A 14,333-nucleotide genomic window follows, 5' to 3' on the forward strand; every position below is an offset into this window, starting at 1 on the left:
TTAAGAAATGAGAGCAAGGATGGAGAAAAGTAATCATAAAGAGAGAGAAGGAGAAGAGTGAAGGTAAAAGAGAGAGGGATATGGGGAGTGACTGGACATAATTCATAATTCTAATGTTTTATCTCTCATTGATTTGCACACATCCCAGTCTGGTAAGCAGTGACTCAGTAACTGTCCTCTCCTCTCTTTATCTCTAGTTTCCTTGGCTTGTCTGTTTGTTTGACAGCTGGGAGGCCCGCCACCATGCCGGACCTGTCAAAGCCTGTCACAAACTCCTTTCTGCCCTGCGGGTACACACACACACACACACACACACAGTCACACACACAGGAGAATGAGAGAGAGAGAGAGTTGTTTAAATATAAAAAGGATTAACTAATACCATATACTTTTAAACATTCTAAAGGCTCTTTTCTTTTCGGACAGGATTAAGGGTAATAAATCGTTAGCCATGCTCCTCTGTTATTTCATTCATCGCTGCGGACAGTTGTTAGCCAATGTTGAGTTACAGGCGGATGTGTGCGGTATGGTCAGACCTTCCCAGATGCAAACGTCACTGTGCACATGCTTGATTCCAGCACAAATTAAATGGGTTCCACAAATTAAACCCTGGTTAGCCCACAGATTGAATACTTACCCATAGCTGTCATTACAAGGGCCAAACGTAGCAGCTTGCAGGATCTATAGCTCCACTGATGGACTTTGACTTCTGCCTTCCCATTGGCTCCCAACAAGGACTGTGTGATATATTGTAGGTGGGTGGGTGTACTGTGGGCAGGTTTGCACCGGTTAAATTGGAAGAGCTCCTCAAACGCTTCCATGTCAAGCCAAACTGGCACCCATATCATCTCCAAATGATTTGAAACACAAAGGTGTCTCTCCAGATGAGACATGACACATCAGACTACCTACAAGTGCGTTAGAAAAAAAACTAGGTATTTGAGCCCTAAATTAATACTGAGGTTGAGGGGAAAATCACTGACATGGTCGCTCCAGACGGGATTGAAATTGAAGAATAGCACAAGTAATAATTACACTACCTACCCTGGAGAAACCAATCCCATCCGAATTCAGTGTGGTCTCCAATCACATAGGCCTATGTACAAATCACAAAAGACTTATTGAATTCTCCATTAACTTGCTAGGAATGTAAGCTTACTCTATGCTATTGCCCTCATTGTAAGTCACTCCAGATAGGGATGTCAGCTAAATAATGCCTCCAATGAAATGAAATGAGACACTCATCCTTCCTTCTCTCTGGTCACCACATCAGGCCGCTGAAACAGATAAAAATATGATGCCTAAAATAATTAGTACAACAAACACAATCCTCCCAAGATGTAATATACTACATAGTCACAAATTCCCTCTTTGCAGAATAATGTACTGCACAAAGAACACCTTAGACAAAAAGCTCAAGTTAGTGGTAACAATACATGTATTTCTCAGCCCAATCAAGGTAATGCCTTAGATGCTGTTACCCCCTTTAACAGTTCCTGTGTTCACATATAACCTCTAACCACTTAAAGGCCACCGAAGCCCCGAGGGTGAGGGCTCTTAGACTCCGTCTGCCTCTGGGAATCGGCTGACTGAGAGGCTCCTTCATTAATCTGAGGGCCCTGACAACTGTCTGTCAGCGGCTTAGTGGGGATTTCCACACGTTCTGTCGTTGGTTGTGTTTCGGAACAAAACCGTTTATTAGCGGGAGGGATACATTTTGACATGGGATCTCTCATCAGTGACTTTGACACCGCGCAAACTCAGGTGCATCCCCGTCTGTGTTTGTATTGCACTCTCGTGAATTAAAGACATACCCGATCGTGCAGACACACCTACACACACACACACCAGAGAAAGTATACGATCTACACTAAATCACTTGGAACATGGGTCTAAATAATCCGCAAACCTAAACAACCCACCAAGTGTAAACAATCCATGACAGCAAATGGTGAACACACAAAAGCTTTGAGCCGATGGTGCTGACATTGCAAAAAAAAAAAAAAAGAGTCAGTAAAGAGTGACTGCTGACATCTTGCCATTGTGTCTGCACCGGTTAAACAATAGCTGCTGATGACAGGGAAATGCTGTCTATGTCTAAGTCTATGAGTTTAACTAGCACTGGATTGCTGCATCTGTTGTCTTTGATGGTGAAGTGTATGGAAATAGAGAATGAAAAAGACAAGAATGTAGAAAATTATCACATTTCTCTGTGATGATAACTATTTGGGACTATTACAGAGGTGAAATAGGTAATAAACATAATTAGGTAATGTAATAAGAGTGATCAACCAGGGGATGGTGTGAGAAATGTAGATAAATCAAGCACTTGCGTGACTTCAGTGCCCATGCATCAACACTGAACGTTTTTCAACAGCAAACCGCTTTGTGACGGGAATACCCATCCTGCTGTGATGTTGAGCTGTAGGCTTAAACATCTGTGTTCATAAGCATGGCAATAAACTCTCACAGTGGCTTTCTTTCAGAGAGAACCACTGAGTAATAAGTGGGAGATAAGATGAATGGGTGGTCCGCTTTTCATTGACTCCAATGGAAAATCCCCTGGTTTGATGCTAAGAGAATTCAAGAAATGGAGAGTAGGCCTGTGTGTGTGTGTGTGTGTGTGTGTGTGTGTGTGTGTGTGTGTGTGTGTGTGTGAGTGTGTGCTTGTGTGCTTGCTCGCATGCATATGTGTGCCGTTTGGTGTGGGTGTGTTTCCATGTGGGTCCCATGCTCTGGGTGCACATCCCATGCTTGAATTCCTGACATGCTTTCTCCCTCTCTTGCCAATTAGAGAGAGAATTTTATCGCCATAAAGCTGAGTTTAATTATGGGCAAAGAATACCAGGTTTGATAAAGTTTGCAAAGCGGTTACACATAAGATGAAACAAAAGTCGCCCCGGCTTCTAAGCGGGCATGTCTCTCTTCAATGCCTCTTTATTTTTCTCTCACGCCTCTCAGTTTTTTTTTCTCATCCACCGAGTGATGAATTACCGTCGCTATGTCGCATGGGTCTATTCTAGTGTGTGTGCATCTGTGCTTGCGTGCTGTATGTATGGATGTTTGCATGCATCCACTTTCCCTTTCTGCCGTCCTCTCCCCCGCTGTTGTAACAGTTGCTCACCATTCACCATTGTTGGTCAGAAAAATACAACACGTGTTCATGTTCCCAATGTAGGAGGCTTACACTGGCTCACACGCCTGATTCAGTCACTAAGTCTTTTGTGCTGGCTCAAGTGGTGAAGTGGCTCATCTTCATTCAGTTTTTCATACCCTGTTGGAAATATTCATAATGTTATCTTAGATGGGAGGCTAACTTCTTCCCACTGTATTTTCTGTGGCTGTGGGGGTCCTGGAGGTATGGGGGTCCCGTCTCCCACTCACTCTCACCAACAGCAGATGGCCCTGGCTGGGCCGGGCGGCGTGAATGAGCCCCTATTGTCTCTGGATGTAGCGTAGCCGCCTAGCCCAGATGGCTTTTGTACCTTTTGTGTCTATGCTGACTTTCTGCAGAGTGAGACACTGTGTGTTGTCTGCTCCAATGGGTGGTAGCCCTCTGCTCTCTTTCATTAGCCCCTCTCTCTCTCTGTCTCTTTGTCTCTCGCTCTCTCTTGTTTCTCACTCTGTCAATTCAGTCCAATTCAAATGTGCTTTATTGGCATAACAGTAAAGAAACACTATGTTACCAAAGCCATATAGTATATCAGCTCAGGTTTACATTATCAGATGACTAGTAGTAATTCAATAAAAATCAATAAATATGAGTGTTATCAGCAATAATATAATGAACAGTGATGGTAAATTAAAAGCTGTGTAGACTATGACGTCCATTTGGTGATCATCATAAGGCAAACAACCACCAATAGAAACAAAAATCGATTAATTTGTTTTGTTTTTTCCTTAAAAGTCCTTCTCTATATGACTTGCATGGGTTTGATGCTACTTTCCATTATGTAAACTATGAATGTATGTTATAAATATTTATGTCAGCCTATAAAGGTGGGTACACTGCGAGTTCAGGTGGGTTTACCCTCCATTACATCCCTGATAATGTAAAACATTCAATAACAATTCAATTAAATTTTATTCAACTGTTCCATTGTATTAATTATAATATAATGCTGTCCTCCCTATGAAACAGGAAAGAAACCTATGTTTCCAAAGCCCAGGTAATATAATAAACATTAACAGATGGCTCGTAGTCACACACTGTCTGAGCCTGTTTTTGTGTGTGTGTGTGTGTGTGTGTGTGTGTGTGTGTGTGTGTGTGCGTGTGTGCGTGACCACCCAAACATGTTGTTTTGTTTGGGGGTCTTGTGGGAGTTGGTATTTATGGTGGCGCTCACTACTTCTCTGTTTAAAGCTGCACTTTTCCCATGCTCTCTCTTCCACAGAACAGGCTTAAATGTATAAAACCACACACGCACACACACACACAAACAAACTCTCTCTCTCACACACACACACACACTGATCTGTTGTTAACTGGTTTGGCTGTGTATTGTGATATGCTGAGAGTAACAGCGGATGGTTTAGGTGGTGAAGGCTCTGGGAGATTAGAGCGGTGATCTCACTGTGTAGGTATCTGCTAACTGAGCGAGAGAGAGAGAGGGAGAGGGAGAGAGAGGAAGAGATGCCATTCAAATGTTATGACACATGTATGTGTGTGTGTGTGTGCGCGCGCTGTACTCCCTCCTGTGTCATATTCACTGAACCGCAAAAAGTCACATCCCTGCACCACCTCGCCGCTCCGCTCATTTCCATGCAGCAGCTAATTTACTGCTGAAATCAAGTCCGGCGTCTAATGAAGCTACACATCTATGCTAACACCGACCCTGGGTGACCCCTTTCTCTCTCTCTCTGACTCACACACACACACACACAAATCATCATCAGATTGGACTAATCTTGCCATGGCAGGACATCATGTGTTCTGCCTCTGATCGTCACCACAGCACGGTGCCAGTCTTCAGAGCGTGGTTAAATCCAGCCCAGAGACAGTCGGCCTGTCTGCCTGGCAGCCTGGCACTTCACCAGTCTGTATTTACTGCAACCGCTGGAAGAAAGGGATCTGATTACCACCAGGAATATATACAACACATCAATCAGCAGGGAGGCATGGAGGGAGAGAGACAAAGAGAGACGGAGAGAGAGAAGAGAGAGAGAGAGAGAGAGTGAGAGAGGAGTATCTGGTTCAATCTTGTGGTTTTATTGGTCCTCTGAAAGCTTCACACACACAGACACACACACATGGATACAAGCACACACACACACACACACATATATATACAGGGTTTTTCTGGCAGGGGATGTGGGTCCAGAGAGCAGTCTGGTGTTTCAGTCCCAATCTTCCTCCTCAGGCCAGATCAAATGCACCAGCCGGCAACTAAAGATGATGTCACTATCCCACAGCTGTCCCTACCACTCAGTACTGCGCTGCACTGTGGGTGTGTGTGTGTGTGTGTGTGTGTGTGTGTGTGCGTGAGAAGTTGTACTGAGGTCAAATTGGACTCTCTCCCGCTCTCCCTTTCAGTCTCTCTCTCTCTCTCTCCCTCTCTCCCTTTCAGTCTCTCTCTCTCTCTCTCTCTCTTTAATTCTGTCTCCCCTCAAAACTCTGGGGATCACACAGGCCGTGCTGAAAGCTATGGTCCAGATCAAGTTCCTCTGTGTGTATGCGAAAGAGACTGCGAGACAGGAGCACACACACACACACACACCAACACACTCAAATGCTAGCTGCCGGGAACGACACGGGGAGAGAGTGGGAAAGGGAGGGGAAATGAGGGAAAAGTGGGGATGCTTTTACAGCAGAACTATCACAAACCATCAGAGGATAACAGCGTTTTATTCACACGTAACTGGCCACACACACACAAGCGGATACTGTGTATGTGCATATACACTAGGAATAGAAAGAAACTCAATACGGATAGTATCGTACTTGAGTGCAGTTTTGAGGTACGTGTGCTTTACTTAAGTATTTCTGTTTTGGGGAACTTAACACCTTTTCTCCTCTATTTCGAAGAAAATAAATGACTTTTCCCTTAACTACATCCGAGGAGTTTAATTCCAAAGGGGTTTCATTAAATCAAGTGCCAACTACTCAAACTAAATCACATAATGAATAATAAATCACTATGGAAAAACCCATTTAACTTATTAGCTATTCCAAGACCTTTGCCTCCAAAATAGGAAATTTCTTAAGATGTAATTATCTATATTTTCAAATATTAAGTCATGAATTTCAGCTAATATTAATTTCTCAAAATGGATTCATAGCATTTGGGAATCTTACAATAATTTTTATATTTTTGAAGAAATCAATTTTGCAAAGGAAACTAAGAAAAATAAATTCATACAAATGTTCTAAACTTCAAACAAGCCAGCACTAAGAGGAAGAGATGAGCATAACTAGACACTTAATTTATGGAGGTTAACACATCGAAGGTTGAAAGCTTCCTGGAAGTGAAACATGAGTGCATTATGCTGATAGTGTAGCTGCACTGTAGGCACTTAGGTGCATTTAATAGCAAGCACTTCAATTCTTGTATTTACGTAAGTAGATTTTTGAATGGACTTTTACCAGAGCGCTATTCTATTGTGTTATATCTGCTTTGATTTAATTAAGGGATTTGTGTACTCTTTTCACCACTAGTACACACACACACACACAGAAAGAGACGTATAATGCAAGTAGCACAATGTGAATCACACAGGTTTTGCATTTGAAAACACTTTGCATAACAATGACCTTATTTCAGTATATTAACCTTTTGAAAACCAAGAAAAAGTACACAATACTGTGGTAAGTACTTAGTAAGTACAAAGTTAGTTCTTTGTCAGCACACTGTGTATGAGGGAGATTTGCATGAAGTACTTACACAGTATTAGTGTGTACTTACAACACTTACTCTGAATTAAAGTAGTATAAAATAAAAATAAATGTTTTGTGAGTCAAATAAATGTGATATTCGAGTGTTCAAAAACACAAAGTTCCATTCTCCCTCTCTCTTTCTCTCTTTCCCTCTCTTTCTCTTTCCTGTTTGTGTGTCTTTGCTTTAGGCGCTGTGCAGGGTTCAGCTGTGTGTGTGGGGGGGGGGGTTGGAGGTCACAGTGTAGCTCTGCGTGTGGGTGTCAAGGTGACCTCTGACCTCCAGTGACCCGCTGACCAGCAGCCAAACTGGCCGTCCAACTGGGAGCAGAGTGAAGGCTCAGAGGTCAGGAGAGACACTGAGGGAAAGACTGCTTTCTCAGCCTCTCTCTCTCTCTCTCCCCAAACCTTTTCTTTGTGCCGTCGTTCTCACCCTCTTTCTCACTCCACCCTCACATCACTGTTGCTGCATAAATGCTATATCTGCAAAATTTAACCTCTTCATTCTGCAAAATAATATGAAGAAAAGAATGCTAATTTTCTTACTGACATCAATGTCACTGAAAATTATGCAGTGGGGTTTTAAATGGTGTCCAGGGCCCAAGGATCATGAAACTCACTCACCACATAAATAACGGTGTAAACATTCAAATCAAGCAGGAGGAAGAAAAACACCAAAAAGGCTGGGGCATGTTTGTTTTTGTTTTTTTGTTTTTTTTTTAAAATATATTTATCTCTTTCATTTTTTTTGTCTGCTCTCTTGCTACTCAGTGACTGATTATTGTTTGTAAAGTTTTGTCACACTCTCCAGCACTTTTTTTTTTTTTTTACAAATTTCCTTCCCCTTTTTATTATACATATATTCTCTTTCTTGCCTCTTTATTTCTCTCATCACAGTATTTTTGGCTCTCTCTGTACTTTATTGCTGCATCTCAATCGCTCAGCTTCTCCGCCATCCATATGATATTTATGTCTTCACACTTGAACGGACCTTTTGCATTTATGTTTGGGAAAAGGAATATATCTTATTATAAAAACATACGCCAAAACACATGCTTTGGCAGATTTTTCAACCAACCCTACACTTCTTACACACACCCCTCTCCCAGGGCCCCTTTTCCTTCCCTCATCCTTCCCATCCTCCTCCTCCTCCTCTCTCTCATCAAGGGTCATTTGCTCAGTTTCCTGCCCGCCTCCCCTGGCTTTTCCTCTCCGTCTCTCATTGGTGAAATTCTACAAGCCTCTGATTGGCCGGTGCTTATAGCTCCTCCCCTCTTTGACAGACATCAAGACTCCTCCTCTTTCACCAGGACACTCCCTCTTCTCTTAGGACAGGCCTCCTCTGACACTCCGCCTCCTCATGGGTGCTCCTCCTCCTTTACAATGGAGAGAAGAGCTGTTAGAGTGCCACCTGGTGGTTTACGCCTCTGACATTACACAGCATGTTATTTAGAGACCAGCGTTACTCTGCACAGAATGCAACACAAAATTAATCTACTCACCCAAAGGCCAAAACACTGAATGTCTGCAACATTACAATCAGCATTTAAAGAAGTAGAATTGGTCTAGGAGGTCCATACAAAGAGATCTGCAAGCTCTGGTTTAGCTAATCTAAGCCTAGTGTGCCATCTACTGGCCTTACAATCAAACTACACAATTCTGACAGAGATCAAAGCACAGAAATTGTACAAAACGTACATTAATTTATAACTAAGCCAGGGAATCAAGGTCAGAGAGAAATAATATTTTTTCAGTTATATGTGGATGGTGAGACAGTCACAGACTTAATTATGTGGAATCTACTAAAGGCATCATAAATTTAAAGTGTGTGTGTGTGAGTGAGTAAGTGTGTGGTCTGTGTGCGTGCATATTTATCCACATGTAACAGAATAAACACTTTTATATATAATTCTACAAAAACTTAATTTATAGTGTTATTACCTGAGGAAAACTAACAGAAAGCTGAAACCTCCTGTATGTATGCCTTGGTGTACAGTTTGTACTTTGGCACTCTAACTTCTCCTGAGTGGAGGTTACGGATGCGGTCGTTCGTGAGAGATCTGGATCCAGCATCGTCATTACCCACCACAATCACAACAACACAACAGAGAACTACACCGGCCACACACACTGTAGTACGAGCCTGTGTGTCTGTCTGCCCGGCGTCAGCTCCACTTCCCATACATCATAATGCAGTGATCACACAGAAATGGATTTGATCATTGATAAAACTATAACCCGTCAGAGGCGCTTGATGAATGTGTCTCCTAGCTGAGTGTACGGGCATGTAGAGTGTTGTGATGATGACCCGGCTGATGTCTAAGTGAGGGGGAAGATAAAACTCTGCATAAATCAGCTCAACAGGGGGATAACAGCGCATTCCCACAAATCATCCCGGGAATCCGAGGGTGTCCCAGTCCTGGGCCGGAATTCTGGGAACGCTGCCAGATCCCAGACGGAGGGAGACAGGCGAGGATCAACAGTCTCTCTGTGGCCTCTGCTGCTCCGCTTCCTCTCGCTGTCTCTGTCTCTTCCTGTCTCTCCATCTTTCTCTTATCTCTGCGTCTCTGGGTCTATCTCTATCTATCTCTGCCTCTCTGTCAGTGAGTTCTTCTCTTTGTTCTTTATTCTTCATTAGGCGACGCCTCAGCAGCCTGCTAGTCTTCCTGCGGTCCACAACAAAGCCTGGCATCACAAGACAGATAGACAGTAGGACACAATAGACATTACTAGACATAGATATTACAGCATAACATTTCAGGAAATCCGACAGGTCTCATAAAAGTGATCTACAATTGATTAACATGCAGCACGGAGGATGCAAGATTAGTCAAAAAAGATATTAGGTATGGGAGAGGCGAGGCCTGTTAAATCAAATCTCGCCTGTATATCTAACCAGGAGGTGCTGTCTGTCTTCAAGCAAGGCGGACAGACAGGGAGAGGCAGAGAGGAGGGGAGGGAGAGGGAAGTGAAAGCAAGAAAATGGAAAGATGAAAAGGCCGCCGGGGCTGAGAGGGATGCACATTAAAAACATTAAGAAGAGAGAATTACAGTGGCGGAGAACAAGGTCTTTGAGGGAGTGCTCGGATAGCTGGGTGAAAGAACAAAGGGAGAGCTCGAGGTAGGGAGGCCCTCGGCGGATAAGTCTCTGGATAAGTGCTGGAGACAGGATCGTAAATCCCGACCCCATAGTCTGCACGCTGCAGCCAGGGTCAGAGGGAGCGAGCGGGCGAGCGAGCTCCAAAGAGAATGACAGAGAGAGAGAGCACAAAGAGGACGGTTCAGGAGAGGCGGGAGGTAAATGATAATACAGAAAGATAGACAGAAAACATAGCCATAAAAAAAACATCTTAAGGTTGTTACTTCATTTACCAAAACCAGATGCTGTTTAGATACTTTTCCAGTGAGATACTTCAAACGCTACCAAGCTCAAAGCTATAGCACTGGACATGGCAACAGTGGCAAATGGCAACAATGTCAGGGTCATGATGCATGGATCAAATTAAAGTTCCCTGTGGCTTGTCATTATAACCCTCTGTCTCGCATCAAGCATTCCTCACATTCTGCCTGCTCCGGATGCAAATCCAGCACCAGTGAGTCATTCAGTCATTTAAATCCAATATCAATGCATTCAGAGCCAGAACCATGAGCGACGTCATCTGCACTCCGGTGTTGCAAATTCTTGTCCAGGTTGGATTTTCTGTATTACATATGTCCAGACCAGCAACGGTTGCTAGATACAGTACTTTGGGTAAATGAATAGCAGTTGTCATGAGAGACAGAGAGAGAAAACGAACGGCTCACATTTTGTTCGCCAGCGAAACATTTTGTCTGTCCAAGAATAGATAGATAGATAGATAGATAGATAGATAGATATGAAAAATGTGTTAACAGCAGAACCAGCAGAACATTTGAACAAATTATTGTACTTTTTAAAGCTTAGTGGGTAATTCAAGTCCTTTCTTTGCAAAATGACAACAATTATATAGACTGGATTATCTAAATTTTAGATAATCTTATTATGTTTTTGTGTTTTACAAAAACTGAGTGCAGTTTGTCTTGAACAATCCTGAGAAAACAAGGCTCAGTAGACACCAAGGGAAATAAAAATCTAGACTGTACTATTTATTTGTATATACTACATCTCATTCCAACAGTTCCCAATTAGTCCATGATCACAAATTTGTTCTGATGTTTCACACACTATGTTAGTGTATGTAAATCCACATTTATCTCTCCTGCTTATGGCATAACACTTTACAAGTACGAGTAGTATAAGTACAACTCAGCAACTGAAGAGATTAGATGTTTGTTGTCGTGTTTCATAGACAAAAAAAGAGGAAAAATATGAAGGTTCCTGACATATTTAATTTAGTTTTTCTTCAGTGTTACATCAGGTGACATCACGGTCTTATAAAGGTCTCTGAATCCTGAGGTCTACACTGCTCCCTTAACTATTGTGAATTTGATGTGGTGCTCTTTAGGAACGGTATGTGTGGTTGATTAGCCCTTTTAACCCTTCGCCTTTCATCGAATCTTAACACAAAAGCTCACCAATAATCATGTTTCCTTTGATGCATCTTTGATCTTTCCGCTGCTGTTGCCATTCACGTTTCCTATAGAGCATCACCTCTCAGTTCCTGCTTCTACGAGATTGGGAACTGGTTCATTTAGTGATCCAATTAGGAAACACATACTGAGCTGGGTGATTATTGAGTCAGGAATTTGTGAAACTTAAATGAGTCTAAGGCACAGGAACAAAGTCCATTTATATATATATATATATGTGTGTGTGTGTGTGCATGCATGTGTGTGTGTGTGTGTGTGTGCATGTGTGTGTGTGTGTGTGTGTGTATGCACGGCTTGAGGATGGGTCAAGACGGATCATTATGGGGTGTGTATCGATGTGCACATGTGCGTGTGTATACGTGGGTGTCTCCAACACACGCCATAGGTGACGTTTTCAGTGGTCTTTAATAACAGGAGACAGTCTGGTCTACAGGAGGTACGGCATCCCAGTGCTGTGCAGAGCTCACATGTTACCCACAATGTTACTGTTAGCACTCTTGACGCTGGGATGTCTTGGAGGGGCAGCAGCTTCTGACCTCCGGGTCTACGGGAAGCCCATCTGCAACGAGAAAACTCCGCTGAGCAGTAAGGATGGCAGACACACTGTCAGAAAACAGCCGCACCTACAGGTAAGAATAAAGATATTTGATGAGCCAGACCGGGCTATTTCTTCTATCAGGCTGTGATTTGTCTTCTTAGGCGTTTCTTGTGTTCTGTAAATGCCAGACAAGGAAAGTCAAGGACATCAAAGCATGCTAAATTGTTATTATGCCCCACATCTATTTTTACTAGAAAGAGCATTAGCCTGTCCAGGAAATAGATAGTAAAGGCCAGTCAGGTGCACATAAGGGGCTCCCTGGGGTGGGGGGTTGTTTGACTGCTCACAAATTGCCTGGTTATTTTAACATCAGCATCTCTGTCACTGTTTGTGTTAGAATAAGTTAGTACAGCACATAACACATGACAACTAATTTGCCATCCAGTGATATCAAATTTACTCATTTTTTGTACCTATTTGACTATGTTTTTTTCAAGTTTTCCACTAGTCTTTGGAGTTTCTGCCACATCAAATTATAGTAGATATGTATGCATCTGCAGATAGTCAAATGAAACCATATTAAGTCTTCTTAAAGGGGTTTAGAAGCTAATGCAGTTAGGCATTGGGCAATTAGGCATGCAGTGATAGCAAAACATGGAACTATAACTTAAACTGCAGAGGAAATTTGATTTTTTAATTATAAAATGTTTGAATACAGACAAACATATGGAAGAGTGGTCTGCTGAAAGGCAGGTCTGTGAGCTTTTAAACAGCAGCAGCCACTGAAGGTGAACCCAATGTTGGGTAGAGCCTTATTGATAAAGGTCGCTCTAACCTATTCCTTCCTGTTCTTCTTCTTTAAAGTAAATAATGTGACTGAATTTAGAGGGTAACAGCACATCAACAATCTAAAATATACTGACCTGAATTTACAACATGTTTCTGTTTCCAGACGAGCAACGGCATACGCAGGAGTTTGGATTTGGAAACCCTGAACATACACGTGACTCCTACCAGCAGCAAAATCAGCCTCCCAACCATGATCAAACTCTACCCGCCCACTGCCAAACCTCTGCACCTGCACGCCAATTTGCCCATGCGCTTTGGCAGAGAGAGTGACGCCAGCAACGACAGGTCACCTAAGTCCACCCCCAACCTACCACAAAGGTTTGGAAGGTCTTGGGAGGTGATTCGAATGCGCGCAGAGTGCCCTGATGTGGGAGAAGCATCCAGCCCCACCCTGCCTCAGAGTTTTGGGAGAAACAGCCTGTACCGGAGCCTGTTCTGGACTCTGGCCAACACACGACCGCTGAATGTTGACTGGCAGTGGTAGGCATTTCTTCACCTAATGATAGTGACATTAATATGTATTTCAACAGAAGGATGCCACAGCACTTCGACTTGCAGGTAAAACAGCCATGCCTCAATAATGCTGTTTTCAAATCAAAGTGCATTGGTATCCATCTTTCGAAATACAGTTCTATCCCAGTATCGATTCAGTGTAACAGCCAGAGAAGCGCTGTTTGAACATTTATCTATGAAATGAATGTGTTAAGTTTTGTTATATATGAACAATACATTAGTCTTTGTATTCCCTTTCCACAGGCCAAGAGAGTTTGACCTGCCTGAAAACCTTTGACAGGATGAAGGGGACGGGGCCTATGGGTTGATATTAGTACAGTGTTTCTACTATAAAGACAAATGTATGAAAATAGCCTAGAGAATGGACTGATTTGATTTTACGAGGCCCTATAAATAAAGTTGTATTCAACATGTACACATGGAAAACACATTAAAGTGAGTGGATTGTGTTTATTTTGCACTGTTCTTGATTTCTACTGATTCCTACCATGAAATCACTTTTTTACATGAATCAACTTTTTCCCCACTCCTACTTGGGCCCCATATGGGTGCATGTGGCGCCCTTTGTGGCTCCGCTCAGGACCGGACTACACCCAGAGCCGCCTGTGGCCTGAGCACATCATGGGACTTCAAATGCATCACATCTCCCACAGAACTGAAACTGAGAATCCGTTCTAATTCTAAGAGTGTCTGTATTGTGAGTTCATCAGAGCGGTAGAGACCGGAGACCAAGCTCCCAGGGTGCACTGGGCTGGTAGTGGAAGCAACAAATGAGGTTTTGGGGGTTTTACTAAATAGTAGAATTTAGTTGAACCACCATCGACCACAGATTGTCTTTCCATCCAGTGCTGACGCAGGAAAGCAGCAGGTAATCTCACTCCAATTATATGTATGCCTGTCCTTATCTATGTGAGTGAGTGTGTGAGAGAAACTGAATCTATTTTATTTTCCTGTGAATCTGACAAAAGAATCTTTACCCTGTTTGTGGGTGTC

At 42.8% G+C, this 14,333-nt stretch overlaps 1 protein-coding gene across 1 annotated transcript; it reads left to right on the top strand.

Annotated features, from left to right (window-relative positions):
- Nucleotides 1-3,001: 3,001 nt before the first annotated feature.
- npvf (neuropeptide VF precursor) lies at nucleotides 3,002-13,674 on the top strand. Its single transcript, XM_071527830.1, has 4 exons — nucleotides 3,002-3,024; nucleotides 11,901-12,069; nucleotides 12,931-13,307; nucleotides 13,584-13,674. The coding sequence occupies exons 1-4, from the start codon at nucleotides 3,002-3,004 to the stop codon at nucleotides 13,615-13,617; spliced, it is 603 nt and encodes a 200-aa protein (XP_071383931.1). The 3' UTR covers nucleotides 13,618-13,674.
- Nucleotides 13,675-14,333: the final 659 nt, after the last annotated feature.

Source organism: Centroberyx affinis, unplaced genomic scaffold (assembly GCF_046629955.1).
Source record: "Centroberyx affinis isolate AG114_WGS23_722 - 3 ecotype Tasmania unplaced genomic scaffold, CSIRO-AGI_Caff_v1 ptg001577l_1, whole genome shotgun sequence".
Classification (NCBI taxonomy): Eukaryota; Metazoa; Chordata; class Actinopteri; order Beryciformes; family Berycidae; genus Centroberyx; species Centroberyx affinis.